Below are 21,578 nucleotides of genomic sequence, written 5' to 3'. Positions count from 1 at the left end.
CGAGTGGGGCCACCCGCGGGGTCAGCAGGCACACGCAGGGGGCTGGTCCAGTCCCCGAGAGAGGGCAGGGTTCCCACTTCCATTCCAGCTCAGCCTTGTCGCTCAGATGTGCAAACAGACCCATGGAACCAGGCCAGAGAATTTCCAGGCCTCACTGCAAACCTTCCTCATTCAGCTCCTGCCCCGATGTGGGTCAAAGGACATCTCGAGTCTTCTCTTCATACAATACGTTCTCTGCACCCTACGGTCCCAGTTCTCATTTGGGGGTTACGGTACTTAGTGCCGAGAGGCACAGGCGACTAAGGTCTCCCAGTGCTCAGGATGGTCCCCAGCCACTGACTGTCCTGTCCAAAGCCCCAAGGATAAGCACTTTTCCCTACTCAGAAACACCAGGCCAAACCCATGGCTTGCTGGTCACTGGAAATGCCCGTGTCTACAGGGTCCAGTTCAGATACTACACGGCCCACAGAAGCCAGGGCTGGCCACTAGGGGTGATCAGTGTGTTTTTCGTGGTTGTGATCATAACCTACCGTACCGTCTTCTTTGAGTCAATGATCCCTTATCTCATGTCTGGAGGCAGCTTCGTGCATTTCTGTTCCCTCTGCAACCCCCAGCACGACGTAGTGTGGGCAGTCCTCCTCCCTGACATTTCTTCACTGCTTAATACAGGTTCTCACCAGCTCAGAGGTATAACTGACATACACAAGATGTACACATTTAAGGTGTACGACTCATGAAGTTTTGACATATATATGGACTCAAGAGATCATCCCTGTGTTGCTCCTCTATAAACCCTCCCACTCGCCTACTGATCCCTAGGCAACCACTGCTCTCTGCAACCACCCATCAGCGAGCATTCTCTACACTTTCTATAACTTGATCACACAATACATATGCCTTTCTGTCTCGCTTCTTCGCTCAACATAATTATTTCATCAAATTTGGAAACCTTTCGGCAGTATTTCTTCAAGTCACCCCCGCTCCTCCTTCTCCTCGGGCTGGCTGCGTGTGAACTGGGCCTTGCGAGGTTACCCCACGCTAACCGCTGCTCTGAGCTTCTTCCAGCCTTTTCTTTGTTTTCTCTGTTCTAGTTTGAATGGCTTCACTGCTGCACCTTTGAGCTCCCTGACCTTTTCTCCTGAAACATCTACACAGTCATCCATCTCGTAGAGGATTTTCCACCTCCAATGTTGCAATTTTTATCTCTAGAAGTGTGATCTAGGTCTTTTTTATAGACCCCAGTTTCCTACTTAATGTGTGCAGTCTTTCCCCCAGTATCTAGAATGAAAAGGGTAGGGGCGCCTGGGTGGCTCAGTGGGTTAAAGCCTCTGCCTTCGGCTCAGGTCATGATCCTAGGGTCCTGGGATTGAGCCCCGCATCGGGCTCTCTGCTCAGCGGGGAGCCTGCTTCCTCCTCTCTCTCTGCCTGCCTCTCTGCCTACTTGTGATCTCTCTGTCAAATAAATAAATAAAAATCTTTAAAAATAAAAAAAAATAGAATGAAAAGGGTAAAGTTATAACAACTGTTTTAATACCCTATGGGTTTTATCATCTGGGTCATTTCTGGGTCAGCTTCTGTTGATGGATTTCCCTCCTTCCGCTGTAGATGATATTTTTCTGTTTCTCTGCTTGCCTGATGAGTCCTGACCAGATGTAAGACAATGTGAATTTGGGCACCTGGGTGGCTCAGTTGGTTAAGCATGGTCAGGTCATGATCCTGGAGTCATGATCCTGGAGTCCCGGGATCGAGTCCCACATCGGCTCAGGTCATGATCCTGGAGTCCCGGGATCGAGTCCCACATCGGCCTCCCTGCTCTGCAGGGAGTCTGCTTCTCCTGCTGACCTCTCTCCTCTCATGCGCTCTCTCTCAAATAAACACAATCTTAAAAAAATAAAAAAAAGACAATGTGAATTTTACCTTGTCGGTGCTGGGTATTTTCAGAATTTATAAATATTCTTGAGCTTTGTTCTAGGATGCCACTAAGTTACTCTGAAATAGTTCGATCCTCCCAGGTCTTGCTTATTTTAAGCTCTGGTCACCAGCATCAGAGTTGCATGGACTATAGGGCTGATTTTTGCCTCATCGCCGAAGCCAAATGTTCTTGAGTGACCCAATTCCGGATGGTTAGGACTTAGGCTTCCTACTCTGGACGATGAGATCAGGAACCACTCCTGGCTCTGGCTCCGAACTCCCAGGCATGCTCCTTCTACCGCTTCTAGGTGGTTCTCTGGCCCCGGTCAGTTCCTGGGCTGAAGCCCTTGGGGCCTCTGCAGCTCTGCATTCTCCGCCCAAGGTCCTGCCGCCTGCACTTCCCATGGTCCCAGTGCTATGTCCTCAACTCAAGCAGCAGGCCGGGCTCGGCCAGCCCCTGCCTGGGGTCCCCCCCACTGCAACAGCCTGACTACTACAGGGTTCACCTCATTTGTTTTCTATTTCCCAGGGGGTCACTGTCCTTCACTGTCGGACATCCAAAGTCTTGAAAACCACGGTTTCACGCAATCTGTCCGGATTTTAGTTACTTCAGGCAGGAGGCTAAATCTGGTTCCTGTTACTCTGGACTGGCTGGAAGCTTCAGATTCCATGTTCGAGTGATGATCCCTCCTGTGTGCATGGATCGTGCAAGGTACTGTGTCTGTGTGTCACGTATTGTAACTTAAGAGAGAGCTACCTAAGAATGGCAGCTATCAGTCTCGCTAGAAGAAGGGCATTTGGAAGACAACGTTCTAGAGCTCAGGCTGCGTTCACAGACCTCAGAGCCCGTGCGAGGCGGCAGGTACCCGAGGCAGCGTGAGCTCACATGTGGAAGGACACCGAGAGAGCCTGGGACAAAATGGGGATGGCAGCGGGAGGCAGCATTACTGATCACTGTGCCCAGATCACTTGGGTCCCTTGTGTCCCCACTCTTGGAGGCAAGTATTTCCTCCACACAGACGGAAAGTATTTTTGAGGGAGTATTTTAGGTTTTTTTGTTCTCCTGACTCTGCTGGAAAGTAAAGGAGGTGAATTAACATTTACTCTGAGTCTTCTTTCGCCGGTGACTTTACACACATTACTGAATACCCACCTGCCCTCACCCAAGCTTTATTACGACAATTTTGGAACATACAAAAGACCCGAGAGAATTCTACGGGAATACACGTACGCTCACTACCAACAACGCCTCCCCGCGCATGCCTACTCACGGACCCACCCGTCCGTCTGTCCGCTGAGTCCACCCTGCTTCTGGAGGGGCCTCAAGGAGAGGTGCAGACATCAGCAGAGTTTCTCCCAAAACCTTCAACATGCAAACCATCAACTGCAGTACATATCGGTTCACAGTTCTCTCTTGAGGTCGGGCCACACACAGTAAGTGCACGGCCCACAGGCACCAGTCCCTGAGAGTCGGTAATCGTCATCCCCCGGGAGCAGCCTCAAGCCTGCTGCCAATCACCTCCCTCCCCGCCCCCGTGTCCCCCCAGGCAACCACGGGTCTGATTTCCACCATCAAGATCCATTCAGTTTGACCTGCTCTAGAATTTCCTGTAAGTGGAGCGATAAGGAAGCCACACAAACTGTAGTAGTTGCGGCCCGCTGCCACCTCTGCTCAGGGGCAAAGGCCAGCTCCAAAGCCGCTAGGGCCACCACTCCACTGGGGACAATTCTCTTTATCAGTACTCAGCAGGACATGATTTTTTAAAAAAAGATTTATTTATTTACTGGGGCGCCGGGGTGGCTCAGTCAGTTAAGCCGCTATCAGTTTAGGTCATGATCCCTGGTGTCCTGGGATCGAGTCCCACATTGGACTCCTTGCTCGGCAGGGAGCCTGCTTCCCTCTCTGCCTCTGCCTGCCATGCCACTCTGCCTGCTTGTGCTCTCTCTGATAAATAAAATATTGAAAAAAGAAAGGATTTATTTATTTACTATTTGAGAGAGAGAGGGAGGGAGAGAGGGAGACAGAGCAGGAGGGACAGAGGGAGAGGGGGAGAAAATCCCAAGCAGACTCCCCACTGAGTGCAGAGCTGGGCGCAGGGTTCGATCCCACAATCCTGAGATTATGACCTAAGCCGAAACCAAGAGTCAGATGCTTAACCAATTGCAGCAGCCAGGCACCCCTGGCCAGGACACAATTTTAAATGGCTTTTCAGAGTACATCCTTAATTATTTATAACCACGGCCACTGCACTGATGTGCTAAGCAGACGCCCCTCCCGCCAGGGCGGGTGCTGCCCCTGCTTCCCTCGCCCCACACAGCCTCATGGCACCAGCAGAAGAGTCACGTTCGCCCTGCTAGAAACAGCCTGGCAACAAACAGCTTTGAGAACACATCTGATTATTTCCCAAGACTGAGTCTTATTCAGATCATTCAGTCATGAACTACTTATTCCCTAAGTAGTGTAAGTTCACTGCCAGAGTTTTGGAAAACAGCAGTAAACCAAAGGAAGAAAAAAATCAGCCACAACAGCACCACCTAGACACACCCATTATCACCCACTATGGATACAGGGCTTTCAGTGTGTACGTCATTTTTTTCAATGAAAACAGAATCATTGAACATGTTTTGTAACTGACGTTTTTACTCCACAATGTGCTGTTTCTCCACCGGAACACAAAGTCCTCTGTGGAGTCATGCGGACGAGTTTCGGGGACTTCCCTGAACAAACACATCACAGCTTAACTCCGCTCCTGTGGGGCAAATCCCAGTAACATCCCCATCCAGGGCAGAGACCTCCGAGCCGCTGAACACGTAACTAGCAACGTCTTTTTCTTTCTCTTCTGCAAACCAGGACTCTCAAATGGGATTCCGTCTGCTGCTCTGGCGTGTGAAGCTCGGGCCCTCGCTGCCCCAGGAGGACGCGCTATGTTGGGGAAAGTCCAGTGAGGCACGAGCTGACTTGCTGTAAGCATTATGCCTTTGCAAGAGAGGGATCTAAGCCATGGCCTCCCGGGTGGGGCAACAGGGATCTGGTTTCCTCACCCCAGGGGCCTAATGCATTTGTATTTCAGGACAGAACACTAGTCATCCATCAGAACACCCCAAAATTCTTAGGAGTAGGTGCTTAGCTGTACCCACAGAGCTTGGCTTTGGGTTGTGAGTGCCCCCCTCCTTCCACCTTCTGTCCCCTGTCGAGAGTGACCTGTGCCAGGTTCGTGGGTGCCACCAGAGGGTGCGAGTGAGAGCGTCATCGGAGGTGCTCAGCCGTGCCTCCGACTGGGGGTAAGGAGAGGGAAACCTCCTCAGCCTGCTCTCTGCTCTGCTGTCCTGCAGTGACGTTCACGTTGAGGAATCGATGGGCGGCCCAGTTCAGGTGGGGGTGTCCTCTTGATGCAAGCCCTTGTCTGGCGACGGTTCTCCTGCGGTTAGGTGTGAACTCTTCCAAAGATCTCACGCGTAAAGTCACATCACGTGACAGATCCCTGCTGGCAGATCTGGGGCACGGCACTCCCGCGGGGATTATCATGCTTATACACTTATTTCATTGTTTTGTTGTTCATCTAGCTAAAAACACCTAAAGCAACTGAATTTAAATGATTTTTTAAATATTAGTTGGACCATTTGCCAGACATAGCCACAGCGCAGGCAGAGTAGATGAGCCTCGGAGAATGGATGAGCGGCCCACGCAGGAAGGGTGGGCTGCGGCCTCCCTCCACGTGAGGCGCGGCGCCAGGTTCAGCAAAGAGCAGAGTCTGTTCGGGAGTCCCGAGAGGGGACCAGGCGGTGGAGGCAGTGAGCGGACGGGTGAAGGAAGAGGCAGGCCAAATCCGGGTGGGTGCAGCCGGACGCTCCTCGTCTTGTCCGGGGGCCCTCGGTGCCCACAGTCAGGCGAGATGTCACGTCACCAACTGACCTTGCTCTTGCACTACCTCTAATGTGGACAGAACTTTCTCTCACTAAAGCAAAAATGCCAAAAAAAAAAAAAAATTCCTAAACACAACTATAAATATTTTCTCCAAATCCTTCCATATGTTAGTAAGTCTGAAAACTGAGTCATTTGTTTTGAGTACTTCGTGAAAACTTCACCCCAAAACTACTCCAGGGGGGAGGTTCCCCCCGGGATGAGAAAAGGAACAGAAATAGGGCCGGCGCTGCTAGCTGTGACGGGTTTCTGGTGCTTCACCCCACCGTGCCTGTCGGCATCTGCGACCCGCCTCCGAGTCCACCGCGAACACACTCCGCGCACTGGCCAGGAAGCTCACGCGGAAGAACGGGTAGGATGAAGCGGGAAGAGGTCGATCATGATTGCACCGAACTCTAATGCTCGCTGCACCCACACAGCCCCGACCTTCTAAACCCTCTAGGGAAGCGCCATCTCCCCACCGCCACCCTCCTCTCATCAGGCCCTCCGCAGCTGAGCGGTGGGTGCCAGCCGCCGAGGAGAGGCCCCGCCGACTGGCGGAGCACAGCAGGCCCGGGGCCGGGTCTCAGCTCGGTCACTCACAAGACTGGTGCTCCCGCCCGGTCACTCGTTTGCCCCACGTCACGTGCCTCCTCTGCCAAGCGGGGAGAGCCACTCCTGACTCCTATGTCCTGCGGTAAATTCAGGACTACGGCAGCTCAGGGCTGGAAGAAGCGTGGTATAAAAGCCTGGGCAAATGCAAAGCCTGGTTTTTTTCCCCACAGGAACCAATTTGAAAAGCATTTTGAATCTACAAAGTCCACAGAAAGTGAATGTCTTCTCCAGCGCACTAAAAGCTAACTGAGTCATAAAACGTGGCTCCATTCAGTGGAACTCCTCAGAATAGTTAGTGTTTAACTGCCCATCTAGCAACCGTTACTATAGCCAGAGCACAGTTGAGGCCCTTTCATATGAATTTGCTCTACTGGCCATTTTCCTGGGCCAAGCTCTTGATTGCTACAGTCCATAGAGCACTCCAAGTAAGGCTTTCTCTCCCCAATTTGAGCTCCACTTCCTAGGGGCTATTCTAGAATCTAAATAAGAGCAATTTGCAGGTCCACAGAGTCTCTGATGTTACCCGAGCGGCCCATGGCCGCAGACAGGGCCCCGAGAGAGGCAAGGCTGGCTGGAGCCCACCACTGCTACCAGCTCGCTGCTTGACCACCCCTCGCCCCCCGGCAACCAGCAGCCGGGTCCCCACCACATGCGCTGCAGACCTCAGCAGCCCTCCACTGATGTTGGCATGGCCCGGTGCTGGGATTCTGCACGCCCTCTGGTCACTCTACGTCTCCTGTAGCATGCGGAAATGTGACAAATACTGCCGGGCACTCTCAGAGGAGCGCGGCCAGCAGAGCACTGTGCACAACCAGCCGCAGAAGAACAAGGGTCACAGTGAAAACAGATGAACCCGGGAATAGAAAGAACAATAGAGAAAAGTCAACTAAAACCAGAAGACATTCTTTGAAAACATCAACAAAACTGACAACTTTTAGCTCTAAGGAAAAAAGAGAGAAGGCTCAACCACTAAAATCAGAAATGAGAGAGGGCGCGTAACCTCACAGAAATAAAAAGGACGAGGGGATACCACGAACACGTGGGTACCGATAAGTTAGGTAACGGCGACGAAGTGAACAAATCACCAGAAAGACAAACTACTCAAACTGAATCAAGAAGAAAGAGAAAACTCTAAATGGACCCAAACAAGTGAAGAGACTGAATCAGGAATCAATACCCGTCTCACTAAGAAAAGTCCAGGCTTACACCGAGGAACTGTAAAAATGCTTGAAGAAAAATTAACACCCATCTTTCAGAAACTCTGCCAAAAAACAGGAGGAAGAAACACTTCTTGACTCATCCTAAGAGGCCAGCATTGCCCTGAGAGCAAAACCAGACAAACACATGACAAGAAAAGAAAATCAAAGACCAATCTCTCTTGTGGACACAGAAATCCGTGACAAAATACCAGCAGACCGAATCCAGCACCGTGTCTACAAAAGATTATACAGCATAGCCAAGCAGGATTTACCCCAGAAACCAAAGGTGGCTCAGCATACAAAAGTCAATCCCTACAATAATTCACATGAATAAAGGGAAAAACCCACATGATCACTTCAGTAGATGCAGAAAAAGCACTTGACATAATCCAACGTTTTTTTGTGAGGAAAAAAAAAAAACAACATTCAACAGACTAGGAATAGAAGGGGGCTTCTTCAGTCTGAAAAGGGCATCTATAAAAAATGAGCAGCTAATATCATTATTTAGTGGTGAAAGAAAGGATGTTTTCCTCCTAACATCAGGAACAAAATGAGCTCTCGCCACTTCTCCACACCGTACAGGAGGCTCCAGCAAGGTAACAAGAAAGAGAATTAAAAGGCATACAGACAGGAAAGGAAGAAGTAAAATTATCCCTATTTGTAGATGACATGATTTTGTATATAAGAAATCCTAAGCAATCCACAAGAAAGTTATTAGAAGAAATAAGTCTACCCAGTTTTCCAGATACATGATCAATATATAGAAACTTATCCTAGCAATGAACAAACCGAAATGGAACTGAGAAGACAATTCCATTCACAATAGCATCAAAAAGAATAAATGGCCCTGAAGTACATTTAACAAAGGTAGGAAAAAAACACATACTCTGAAAACCACACAACTGCTAAAGGAAATTAAAGAAGATCTAAGTAAGTGCAAAGACAGCTCATGTTCATGGATTGGAAGATTTAATTCTATGACGATGGCAAGACTTCCCCCAAGTGATCTACACATTCACACAGTTCCTATAAAAATCCCAGCGGGCACTTCTTTTTGCAGAAATTGACAAACTGGGGGCGCCTGGGTGGCTCAGTGGGTTAAGCCTCTACCTTTGACTCAGGTCATGATCTCGGGGTCCTGGGATCGAGCCCCGCATCGGGGTCTCTGCTTGGTGAGGAGCCTGCTTCCCTCTCTCTCTGCCTGCCTCTCTGCCTACTTGTGATCTCTGTCTGTCAAATTAATAAATAGATTAAAAAAAAAAGAAATTGACAAACTGATCCTACAATTCATATGGATATGCAAAGGACCCAGACTAGCCAAAACAATCTTGAAAAAGGAAGATTACTTCTGATTTTGAAATTTACAACAAAGATAAATAATCAGGACAATGTGGGTACTGGCATAATGATAGATATACAGGTCACTGAAATGGAACAAAAGTGAAAAGCCTTAATTTTTGGTGCATTAAAAAAATTTATGATGCATTGATTTTGACAGACCTCCAAGAGAATGTAATGGGTAAAAGTAAGTCTTTTCAATAAACGGTGCTGGTATAATTGGATATCCATGTGTAGAAGAGTGAATTTGGACATCTATCTCACACCACATACAAAAATTAACCGAAAATAAATCAAATATCTAAATATAAGGGCTAGAAGGCACCTGGGTGGCTCAGTCAGTTAAGCGTCTGCCTTCAGCCCAGGTCGTGATCCCAGGGTTCTGGGTTCGAGTCCCAGTTTCTCCCTCTCCCACTCTCCCTGCCCCCCTGCTTGTGTGCTCTTTCTCAAATAAATAAATAAAATATTAAAAAAATAAATATAAGGCCTGGAAATATAAGACTACTTTTCTCTTTTTTTAAAAAAACATTTTACTTATTTATTTGACAGAGAGATACAGTGAGAGGGAACACAAGCAGGAGGAGTGGGAGAGGGAGAAGCAGACTTTCTGCTGAGCAGGGAGCCCAATGTGGGGCTTGATTCCAGGACCCTGAGATCCTGACCTGAGCTGAAAAGCAGACCCTTAATGACTGAGCCACCCGGTGCCCCCAGAGATGTAAGATGTCTAAAAGAAAACCCAGGTGCAAATCTTCATGACCTTGGAGTAGGCAACAATTGTACATACGTCATCAAAGTCTTAAGTAAAGCATGTATCTGATAAGGGTCTAGTATCTAGAATACCTAAAGAACCTTTTGTTTGTTTTTTAAACTTTTTTTTTTTAAAGATTTTATTTATTTATTTGACAGAGAGAGAGAGATCACAAGTAGGCAGAGAGGAGGCAGGCAGAGAGAGGGGGGAAGGAGGCTCCCCACTGAGCAGAGAGCCCGACGCAGGGCTTGATCCCAGGACTCTGAGATCATGACCCAAGCCGAAGGCAGAAGCTTATTAACCCACAGAGCCACCCACGCGCTCAAGAACTCTTAAAACCCAATAATTAAAAGACAAATAGTCCGGTTGAAAAATAAGCAAAGGATCTGAATGTATTGTTCTCCAAAGAAGATACACGAATGACCAACAGCACACGAAAAGATCTCCAACATCATTAATCATTAGGGAAATGCATGAGATACCATTTTTACAAATATTAGCATGGCTAGAATAAAAACATCGGGCATGTAAAGTTTTCGGTGAGGATGTGGAGAAACGAGAACCCTCATACTTTACTGGTGGGATATAAAATGATGCAGCCACTGTCTGTGCAGAAAACCATTCATTTATTTGTTTGATTTTATTTTTAAGTAATCTCTACACTCAACTTGGGGCTCAAACCCACAACCCCGAGATCCAGAGTCACGTGCCCCATCAGCTGAGCCGGCCAGCCGCCCCAGGTCCTTAAACATTTAAAACACACATTCACCATCTGACCCTGCAATCCTCTTTAAAGGTCTCTACCCAACTGAACTGAAGACACAACTCCACACAAATACTCATCCGCGAATGTTCACAGCAGCCCACACGTGGGCACAACCCAAACGTCCATCGCCTGACGAATGGGTGAGCACAATGTCACTCCACGGATGGAATATTATTCTGTTATAAAAGGAACAAAGTACAGACACACACTACCACAGTACTTCTGACCGTGACGCTAAGTGAAAGACAGCGGACAAAGGTAGCCACATACTGTATGAGTCTACGTAGAGAAAACAGACAAATCCAGGAACAGGCAAAGGCATAACCACAGAAAGGAGATTTATGGCTGAGGGAATTGGAGGTTCCAGGAGAAAAGGAGCTAACTACTAATGAGTATGGATTTTCCTTTTGGGGTGATGAGAAAGTTCTGGAACTGGACACTCTTGCTCAACTCTGTGAATAAAACCCCCTGATTTATACAATATGAAAAAGGTGAATTAGAACTCTTTTTCTGTTTGCTTTTTGTTTTTTGCAGGCTCCCTGCTAAGCAAGGAACCCAATGAGGGACTTGATCCCAGGATGCTGGGATCACCTGAGCTGAAGGCAGATGCTTAAGGGACTGAACTACCCAGGCACCTCTGCAACTTTGTTTTTTCCAACAAGTCACAAAGTAGGGACTAGCAGGAGTTGGAGCAGATAACTCTTATGGAATCACAAGGTCCTGATTATCAATTTTAACAGAAATATACCTAGTATAGCAACCAGTCCCATTAGATCTTTAAAAGATCTAAACAGTAATTAAATAGTGCCCTAAAATCAGGCTTCTGCTTCTAATATGAATGGTGGAACAGTCAAAAGAAGAAGAAAAACGGGGCACCTGGGTGCCTCAGTGGGTTAAAGCCTCTGCCTTTGGCCCAGGTCATGATCCCAGGGTCCTGGGATCGAGTCCCGCATCGGGCTTTCTGCTCAGCAGGGAGCCTGCTTCCTCCTCTCTCTCTCTGCCTGCCTCTCCGCCTACTTGTAATTTCTGTCTTTCAAATAAATAAAATCTTAAAAAAAAAAAAGAAGAAGAAAAACATGTAGGATACATGGTAAGCTGAAATATGGCAGGGGTTGGGAAACAGAATTTCAACCAACCAGGAAAGGCCTCACAAAATGCTAATAATAGACGATCTCCATGACAAGATTTTAAGTGACTCTCAATTTCTTTGCTATACTTTGGGTACTATTTGATTTTAATTTTACTTTTTATTTTATTTACTTATTTATTTTTAAGTAAGCTCTATGCCCAGCATGGGCCTTGAACTCACGACCCCAAGATCAAGAGTCGTATGGTCCACCGACTGAACCAGCCAGGTACCCCCATATAAAATAAAGAAATTTTATTTCTTTAAAAAACGATTTTGGTTTTGTATAAAGTTAAAATATTTTTATTTTGAGAGGAAAAGTCCCTTAAGTGCTGACTCAGATCACCTTTAAGGAGTGTTCCGTTCGCAGTTCCACAACTGGGATGCCAAGGAGTGAGCATGCACGGGGGAGGGGGAGCGCCCGGGGGCGGCGGCGGGGGGGGGGGGGGGGGGAGGGGGGCGCCCTTCCAGGCACTCCTGCCTCCGCCCCCACCTGCCTACACAAGCGGGTGTGGCCCCGCTTCCAGGAACTGCGTTCTGGCGGCCTCTGTGTCCAGGAGGAGTACCCTGCGGTCAGCGCAGTTTTGCTTACCTGGACCGGGGGCTCAATCATTATCCAGGCCGGAAGCATCAGACTGGGGTTGAGAGGCTGGGTCCCCACTCGGAAGTACACGCCACCCCTAGAGTCACACGCCCAGATGTGCTGATTGCCACACGCCAAGCTCGTCAGTTTTACAGCTCCTGTAGGCAAGTAAAGGAAAAGGTCACACACTAACCACTTTTGTAAGATGATGAGTCCTTCACTTAATCTATGGACTTTGATTTTATCCTTCAAAGGAAGAGGGTGAGGCTGCCTCCACCGTGGCCCCTGCCATCTGGGGTCAGCGAGGCCTCCAGCTGTCCCGCCGCCTGCCAGGCGCCACGTGGCTGCTCGCCTGCCCCACGGGCAAAGCCGTCAGGACGTTGTGGGCACTGGGCCTAGAGCAAAGGAGCGCAGGCTTAGGAGGTGTGGGGGCCTTGTCCGTGGCTTCCACACGACTGCGCAGACCACCAGCAAATTCTGCATCTGCCGGGAGGGCGCTCCTTTTATCAGGAACCCTCATCCCGGGGACAATTCACTCAAAGTCGCTAGGTCTCTTAGAATCTCATGTTTCTGTTCACCTGTTCACACGCCTCCTGGGGGCTAAAACCAGTTTTCGGTTTTATTTTTTTAAGATTTTATTTATTTATTTGACAGAGATCACAAGTAGGCAGAGAGGCAGGCAGAGAGAGAGGAGGAAGCAGACTCCCCGCTCAGCAGAGAGCCCGATGCAGGGCTCGATCCCAGGACCCTGAGATCTGGACCTGAGCTGAAGGCGGAGGCTTAACCCACTGAGCCACCCAGGCGCCCCTGAAACCAGTTTTAAGAGAAAAGGAAATGGGCGGAGGCTTTAAAGGGAAATTGCACCTGATTAATAGTCTGCCTGGCAAGAAGCCGGTGGTGACCGAGCGGCTGCTGTGGGGCCAGGAGCGGCCTCACCCTCACCTGGAGCCCCGCCACAGTGACGCGGGCGGGGACTATTATCTCAGGTCGCACACAAGATCGTCATCGGGATTCAGCCAGAAGGAGACCTGCCCAATCCCAGGGTGAGGACGCAGCTGAGCCAGGAGGCAAAGGTCTGAAGCCAGGCCAGCCTGACTCCCCGACACCAGCCATGTGGCCTCTGGGACGCCAGCGAATGCGCGGATCGGATGTTCAGCTCAGTCGGTTTTGACACGTGAACAGACCAAGGGAACACGCGTCCTGTCAAGCTACAGAACACTCATCGCCCCGGAAGTTTCCTTGGGGCCCCTAGTCAATCCCCTTGGCTCTGAGGCACCTACCACCCTTCTGATTTCTATCACCAGGGGTTAGTTCAGTCGGGTCTAGAGGTCCACATAGACAGTCACAGGTGTGCTCTCGTGGCTTCGGTCAGTCGTGGACCGTGTGCAGGGTCTGTCCCCAGCGCCGCTTCTTTGTGTTGTGAGAACCACCCCATGGCCCGCCAGCGCTGCACCCCACCCAGCCCCCCCCGAGGGACACCTGCGCTGCGTCCGCTCCCTGCGACAGTCATTCCTGTACAAGACTTGTGAGTGTGTGTTGTTTTGCCCGAGTGGTAGCTAGGAATGGATGTGCAAGGCCATGGGGCGGGGGTGTGTGTGTACACGTGCCATTCCGCACGCCCGCTAACCCTCACCAGCTCCTGGTCTTGCCGCCCTTCCCATGTGGGCCATTCTAGTAGGTGTGAGGAGGCACCCTGTCATGGTTTTAACTTGCATTTCCCTGGTAACTAATGATGCCCGAGAATCTTGTACTGTGCTTATGGGCTAGAATGTGCTTATCTTATCTTCTTTTGTGAAGTGCTTAATCAAGTCTTTTGCCCATTTTTCAAATCAAAGGTCTCTCTTTTGGTGACTGAGTTCAAGGCTTTCTCTGCATATTCTTGACACAGTCTTTTGTCAGATACACTTTGTGCCTCTCTTCTCTTGAGTCCGTGGCTTGCCTTTTCATTTTCTTGACTGCTTTTTGCTGAGTTTGTAATTGCGATGGGTCATTCTGACTTTAAAGCGAGGGAGAGGGTGGTACAGCTCCCACGGCCGAGCTCCTGTCGGCCAGCAGTCACGGGGAGCGGACAGCAGCCCAGGATCTGCCCTGACGCCCGGGCACGGAGCCTGCTACGTGACCATCTCGCCAGGTGTCTTCAGTTAGGACACCAGCTGGAAAGCATTAACTGCCCACGACACAAGCCCTTCTCGGTATTCCTTTGGGCACACGCTGAAGTTGACTGCGGTTTTCCTTCCTCACTCTCTCACGGAATATCCTGGTAGGGAGTTCGAAGAGACTTCCCAGAGCTCTGACAGTCCCCAGTGAAAGACGGGTACCGATCAAAATACAGCACCTTCAGCAGCAAATTACAGAAATAGCTGAGAAACAAATACTGATTTTAAAATGTTTAATGAAAATTAATTTTATGCTGGAGTCTTCAATCTGCCCTACTAGAGCGGACGGTGAGAACAGCTACGTGGTGACAAAGACGCACGCGGCCTGCAGCGCCGTCAGCAGTGACTAACACCACCGCCACCAGAACACGCGTTCGTATTACAGAAATACCCCTTCAGGACAAAAGTAAAGATGACTGGAACATACATGTCAGGACAGACAACAGCTTATTCTGAACTGAGGAGACAGATCAAAGAAGAACACGGGTAACTGCAGGCGGCAGTTTCCAGCTCACGGAGGGCCCCCGGGGCTGCCTGAACACGGAGTGCTCCTGACAATGCTCTGCCGCGATGGTCAGGACAGGGCCAGAGACACGTGCCCTCCCCAAACGCTCCACGCCGTCCTGCGGTCCCTGCGAGTTAGGTGGGACGTCTCCAGTCTGGATGGCTGTGGGCAGAAGCGATCTGCCTGCCACTCGTGAACTGAGGCATAAGGGAGCTGGCAAGGCGCCTGTCAGCTGTCCCCACTGTGGTGACCAGCACAGGGAAGCCACAGAGCTCAGCCGCAGGACCAGCAAGCTGCCACCCAAGGGACACAGTCCTAGGAGACTGCAGCCAAAGGTCAGAACCAAGTTCGTGGCAGCAGGGAAGCAACATTATATTAAGTTGCTGATATTTCCGGACCGTTACTATGCTAACAGCCTGATGAACACGGACACACTACAATTTTCTTGCCTTTCCCTGATGTTTTTTCTATTAAAAAAAAAAGTTTTAATTACTTTATTCAACAGAGGAGACATTTTCCCCTTAGGATTACTTTTCAACATATATTTCAGGACAACAAATAACATTTATTCAGTGTTTTACTATTTATAAAATACTTTTCTGCATAAATTACTGCCTAATATAATTCTATTTGTTACCGGAAGGCAAAAACTGACACTAAATGTCTCCTCATTAAATGCTGTGACCAGATAAATTACAAATTGCATTAGTTTGCTAAACATTCCAACGTCTGACAGAATGCATATTTATGTATACTGGGAAATGAAATGTTATCAGCATTTTAAATACCTGCTAAATGATGCAAATTTTCTTCCAAAGACTAGGACTGCAATAGGTCACAAAATTCTATAGTCAATCTCTAAAGCTGGGTTTAGTAGCCAGACATGTAAGAATTCTCTTAATTTAATCTCAAAGTAGCAACTGACTTGGTAATTTGAATAGGCACAGAAAAGAGTGATGTTAGGTCTTAAGCAGGAAATGACAGAAATCACATTCATAACTTGATTCTTTGCAAAAGTCATCCCTGAAACTGAAATTTCTTTTCTTTTAAAAAAGATTTTATTTATTTCTTTGAGAGAGAGAGAGAATGCGTGGTGGGGAGGGGCAGAGGGAGAGGGAGAAGCAGACTCCCTGAAGGGAGCCCTATGCGGGGCTGGATCCCAGGACCTGGAGACAACCTGAGCTTAACTGACTGAGCCGCCCAGATGCCCTAAAACTGAAATTCTGCTTGCAGTGTAAAAGCTGGTGACATTCCAGACTTTACAAGAACTTGGCATGGCCGGCATGAGGTGTCCCCCCCCGCCGTCAGCACCAGGAAGACGGGCTTTCATGTTCATGTCGGTGAGGTCGGGATACTTGCGAAGAGGAGGCCAGGACTGCAGAGAACAGCACAGAGAAATCACATCCTCAACAAGATGGTGGCAACTTGGAGATGGACTAACCAATTATTGCTCTTATACCTGCCTGGTAGGCAGTTTTCTTAGTGATTATCAGTATCAAGGCAAAAGACAGGCTCAAAACTCATATCCCAGGGGGGCCTGCATGGCTCAGATGGTTATGTGGCTGACTTTGGCTCAGGTCATGATCCCAGGGTCCTGGGATTAAATCCTGTGTCAGGCTCCTTGGTTGGGGGGAACCCATTTCTCCTTCTGCCTGCTGCTCCCCTGCTTGTGCTCTCTCTCTTTTCTCTCTCTGACAAATGAAATCCTTAAAACAAACAAACCAAAACCAAACCAAAACCAAAAACCCTCATGTCCCAGAATTACTTAGAAATAGGAGCTACCAGGAATAACCACTTTCCATGATGGTCTTCTTTCCCACTGCGCGTGGACGTGGACCCCCCGTGTGCGCAGTCACTGCACGGGGTCAGCCTGAAAAGGCTGCGACAGAGTAGGAGCAGGGCACTCGGCACGTGGGGGACGAGGGCCCTGAGGAAACTCGGACTGAAGGAAGCCGGGTGGGGCGGGGGCAGTCCCGGCAGAGGCCTGAAGGGAGAAGAGCTGGGGGAAGGACAGAGAGGGGAGAACACACTCTAGGCCGTGGCAAGACCAGCGTGCACCGTGCACAGGGGGCCTGGCACTCAGGGGAGAGTGAAGGCTGGGGGCTGGCGGTCCCGCCGCTCGGGGCCCAGCAAAGAAGGCCAGGCCAGGCTGTGATGGCCTCGGGGGCCTCCCCGAAGCGCGCACCATGGCACTCTCTCGTGCTGAGGGTTTGCCCCGTCTTAGGAAGACAGCTCTGGCAACCGTGGCGGGGAGGGGGGCACACAACGGCCGTGGTGAGAGGGGAGCAAGGATAAGAGCCTCGGAGACCCCCAGGGCAGATGGAAGACACACCACTGGGGCGCCGGCCTCAAACAGCCACCGGGGATTCTGCCCTTGCCGGAAGAATTTGGTGGGAGAAGGGTGAAATCAGGAAGAGGACATCTGGGAAAGAGAAGTTTCATACTGAACAAACCCTCACCTGCAGTCAGAGCCCTGAAAGGCCGCGCTTCCTTTCGGGGCCGTGAGCACCCCCACGGCCAACTTTCTAAAGAACAACGAAGCAGCCCAGTCAACCCCGGATCGGGAGCACGCGGCAGCATGAGCGCTACCTCGTCGCTACACCCTACTCACTGTTCGACGCCTGCTGCCGTATGACGGCCCCCACGGGCGCTCCCTCGTGGGGATCCGGGCGGCGAGCACACAGCTGAACTTAAAATCTTCATCCCCTCATTTAAATAATAATTTACTAAACCACTGGATTCACCGGTTTGTCCCACGGGCTACAAAGACCATCCGGGAGAGCGCCCAGCAACACAACACCCGGCGGTCCTCGCCTGCCTTTTCCCGCCCCCCACCCTGGCACAGTGGGAGGCTGGCACTTTCCCACCTCACCCCGTCCACCTCCTCTGCCCAACAAGAACCACACCAACTCAGGACATGCTGCGTTCTCCCACGTTTAGAAAACGGTGAAAGGGTTCTTTCTCCATCATTTCAGTGTCTGCTAGCAACCCAGATAAATCAACAATTCACGACTGTGCTTCCCACCATCACCCCACCAGGCACGGGGTTAGTGAGATGGCCCCCGCCGGCCCGGGGAGCGATGCAGCTATGTGGGCTCCACAGGGACCCCGCGTGGGACACCTGCCCAAGAAGCTCACGTTGACCCCGGATGCTTCTTTGCATCATCTCTCTGCAGCGGGGACTGCTGCTCCCATCAGGAAGGTGAGAAGTTGAGGTTTAAATAAGGGAAGCGCAGCTCGCCCAGGATCCTGGAGTCTGCCCAGGATCTCATACTGAGGCTCCGTCCCACCAAAGCTGAGTTTCTCCCCTGGAAAGAATGGCCACCAGCCCAGTGAAGCCCAAATGGGTACCTCAGAGACCTGCAGGAATCGAGGCAGCTAGCCAGTGCTGGGAGGACCAGACTGATCCAGAAGGGAGCCGTGAGCTGTGGGCCCAGTGCCTGCCGGCCCGGGCAGAGCTGGTTCCTGCTCCGTGTGGCCTGGCAGGATGCCATCCACTCTGTGCCCACTGTAGCACATGGTGTCTTCTGACACACGGGGAGGGGACGCTGCAGGGAAACAGCTGTACCTCTCACCCAGACTGTGCTGAAGAGCAAAGCCTCCCACATGCCTCAAGATTCAGTGGTGGGAGAGCACATGTGTCCCGGCCTTCGGACCTACCGAAGGAACTGGCAACATCTTCCAAACGGGTCTGGTTGGGGCTGCGAGAGAAAGGCCCCGCCCTGTAGATCTCTGGATGGTGGCAAGGCTTCCCGGGGCAGGCAGGAGGGTCCCCCATCACTGCACTCAGGGCCATGAGCAGCCACAGCTTTGTCCGGTCCGTCACTATCAGTAATGGTGGCTGGTAAATCCTCAAAAGCTGGAAAGTGATGGCCCCACGGCTGGAATTAGGCTCACAGGACACAGGATGAGGTCAAAAGCATAAGTCATCAAAATGTCCCCGGGAAATCCTATTTTTAGTATATGTGTTGCTGAACTGAGCACGACCCTGGACTATTCCCAGCTTCGGGACAGTTTGCTTCTTCAGCAGAGCGCCAACCTCCCCCCTATTTAAGCTGGATTCTATTCCGGGCCTTGCTGGACAAAAGAATGACAATCCTTCTAGACGGTGCCTTACAGGAGCCACATGGGCTGAGAGCAGCGGAGCCCGGCCTGCTTCATGGGATGGGGAGAGGCCCCTGGCGGCCGGAGACGCAGCCAGGGGCCGCTGGAGAGGCACGCGCACAAGTGTGTGTGTGCGTATTTTAATTTTTTAAGTTTACTTATTTAGTTATTCATTTGAAAGAGAGAGAGCACGTGTGTGAGAAAGAGTACAAACGGGGGCGGGAGGGACAGAGGAAGAGGGAGCAGCTGACCCCCTACTGAGCAGGGAGCCCGATACAGGGCTGATCCCAGAGCCGTGAGATCAGGACCTGAGCCGAAGGCAGACACTTAAGGCGCCCCTATGTATGTATACATCTGAAGTAAACCCTAAGCCCAATGTGGGCTCAAACTTACGAGTCACAGAGATTAAGAGTCACGTGCACTACCGACTGAGGCAGCCAGGTGCCTCTCCCCCTTCTCTCTAATGAGTACACGGGGTTGAATTCTCAAATACTAAATGCTCATACAATTCAACTTTACCATCAACCAAACAAAAAACAGAGGTTGTCCATTTACCAAAATGGGACACTGTGTGGCAGGGGAGTGTTCCTAAGGCTTATGTGGACCTTCTGGAGCTGCCAGGAGCAGCCTCTGCCTTCAGACAAGTCTCTGCTGTCAGACTAGCCACACATAAGCTGCCTGTAGCATAACCTAACGCCGGGGGCTGCCTCTACTCTCTGGCTTCCTGCACTACCAATGAACGATGGCTGCAACGGTCATGCCCCCTCGGGCAGCTCTGTAGCCTTTGAGGGGAGGCTCCGGGAAGAGCTGCCATCCAGAGACGCACAGCAGCCCCTCCGGCCGCTCGAGTGAGAACAGACGCTCGCTGGGCAGGGCTCTAGCTGCAGAGGGCCAGGAGAAGGGCTGCCGAGGCTGACGCAGGACGTGCCTGTCCGTCCAGGCTCAGAGGGCACAGAGCGATACGCCACGCTGAGTCGGACCGGCAGAGGCGGCGCCTCAGGCCATTCTAGCGGCAGCTTCCTCTGAGCCCGCGCCCCTCCACGGTTCTGACCGCCCCACAAGCTGACACGGTGGGGAAGCTCACCCCTGACACAATGAAGAAGCCCGCTTAACCTGCAAGAGGAGCCCATCCACGTCCTGAACTCCAGCAACCCACACGGCGTCCCGTAAGAACCCACGCGGACCGAACGCGGGGGCCGTACCTAGCTGGGAGAGGTCCAGCCGCGTCCAGTGCATGCCGGTGGGGCAGCTCTTGGACAGCGTCCTGATGAACACCTGCCCGAGGCTGTCCAGGGCCCACAGAGCGTCCTGGCAGGCGGCGTACGCCCTCATCTCGGCGTCGGGAGGCAGCTGCACCGTGGAGGGGCGGGACTGAGCATCCTGGGCGCTGGCGCTGCACAGATCCTTGCTGCTCTGGCACAGCCACAAGGAGCTTCCTGCGGAAAAGGTTCGGGTTCGTCACTGACAAGATGCACCAGGGAGCCCTTTGGGCGGCTGATGCCGCTGCTCCTGGCTCCCAGGCTGCCACTGTGCACGAGTGCTCGACGGCCCTGAAGTCAGAAGTTGGAGGTGCACCCCATGGCCAGCCCGTTAACACAGAAGCCCGAGATGTTCTAAAGGGAGGAAAGAAAGCAGGGCTCAGGAGATTTGGTGAAGGCTACAGTGTCGGCTCAGCAGCTCTGACCCTGGACGTTTCATAAGGGCTGGGGTGTCTGACTCAGTGTGGCTGGGGCTCTGGAGGGAGTGAGGTCAGTGATTCCTCAGGATGGAGCCACAGGTCCCCTGTCCTGGTCTTGGCAGGGGCGGTGTGGGTGGGCAGATCGGGGGGAGGCTGTGGGGAGGCTCGGAAAGCTGGAGAGCCTTCTCGCCCCAACTTCTCCTCAAAACCCACCCTCGCCTCCTCTCCACCATTTTTATACAGTCCTTTAGGCTTAACAGAATGAGTTTAAAATGCAGACAGTCTCTGGGAAACTTCCATCATAATATAGATCATCTAAAACTTGTGGCCAGATAGGTTTTAGAATTCACAGCTTTTGAGGATTTTGAAAACATAAGGTCACGGGTATGCCGCGTATCTAACAACAAGCCAAGCAGCAATGAAATGCAGTAACGTTCCAGCCACAAAATGTGTGTGTTCGTGACCGATGGGTCAGCAAGTGGCCCCACAGCGGTTCGGGCCAGGTTTTGCTGCCAAAGGATTTTGTGCCAATCTCCGGATATAACCCTACAGTTTTCAGAGCTTAAAGATTTCAGAATTCTGGTCAGAAAACCTTTTCCTGTACTGACAAGAGGGCCAAATTCTGGTGGGACTAATTGCTCAAACTAACCAGCTGCCTCCTCTGAACCACAGGCTTCATGGCGTCTTCTCATTCGAACCTCAGGGCGATCTTAGGAGGGGCCTTTGGCCACTTTGCAGAGGGGTCACCTGACTGCCCAGGCTCCCGGCTCGCTGGCTGCGGCTCTGCCTCTCCTGGCTCCAATCCAGGAGAGACCTCCTGGTGGCCAGTCGGAGCTCCCCCTGTACTAACAGGGCACAACTGCAGGACTCAGGCCAGCCAGAAGCTGTAAACCAGATTGAGAGAGGCCGCGGGGAGGTGACAGAGGACTTCACAAGGGGAAATGGGAA

At 51.1% G+C, this 21,578-nt stretch overlaps 1 protein-coding gene across 3 annotated transcripts in view; it reads right to left on the bottom strand.

Annotated features, from left to right (window-relative positions):
* TECPR2 (tectonin beta-propeller repeat containing 2) overlaps nucleotides 1-21,578 on the bottom strand; it is a 96,428-nt gene that overhangs the window by 16,265 nt on the left and 58,585 nt on the right. The window contains exons 16-18 of one of the 3 annotated variants that reach the window (XM_046008760.1): nucleotides 20,155-20,388; nucleotides 12,197-12,345; nucleotides 1,861-3,274 (exon numbers count right to left, since the gene is read on the bottom strand). In XM_046008760.1, coding sequence (XP_045864716.1) covers nucleotides 3,179-3,274; nucleotides 12,197-12,345; nucleotides 20,155-20,388 — 479 coding nt within the window. In that variant the 3' untranslated portion in view covers nucleotides 1,861-3,178. Of the gene's footprint in view, nucleotides 1-1,860; nucleotides 3,275-4,978; nucleotides 5,868-12,196; nucleotides 12,346-20,154; nucleotides 20,389-21,578 lie in introns of those variants that run through there. The other 2 variants (XM_046008762.1, XM_046008759.1) reach the window with 2 other exon arrangements.

The sequence above is a fragment of the Meles meles genome, chromosome 6, assembly GCF_922984935.1.
Source record: "Meles meles chromosome 6, mMelMel3.1 paternal haplotype, whole genome shotgun sequence".
Classification (NCBI taxonomy): domain Eukaryota; kingdom Metazoa; phylum Chordata; class Mammalia; order Carnivora; family Mustelidae; genus Meles; species Meles meles.
The sequence above is the reverse complement of the archived record's forward strand: the minus strand, read 5'-3'. Positions and strand labels throughout refer to the sequence as shown.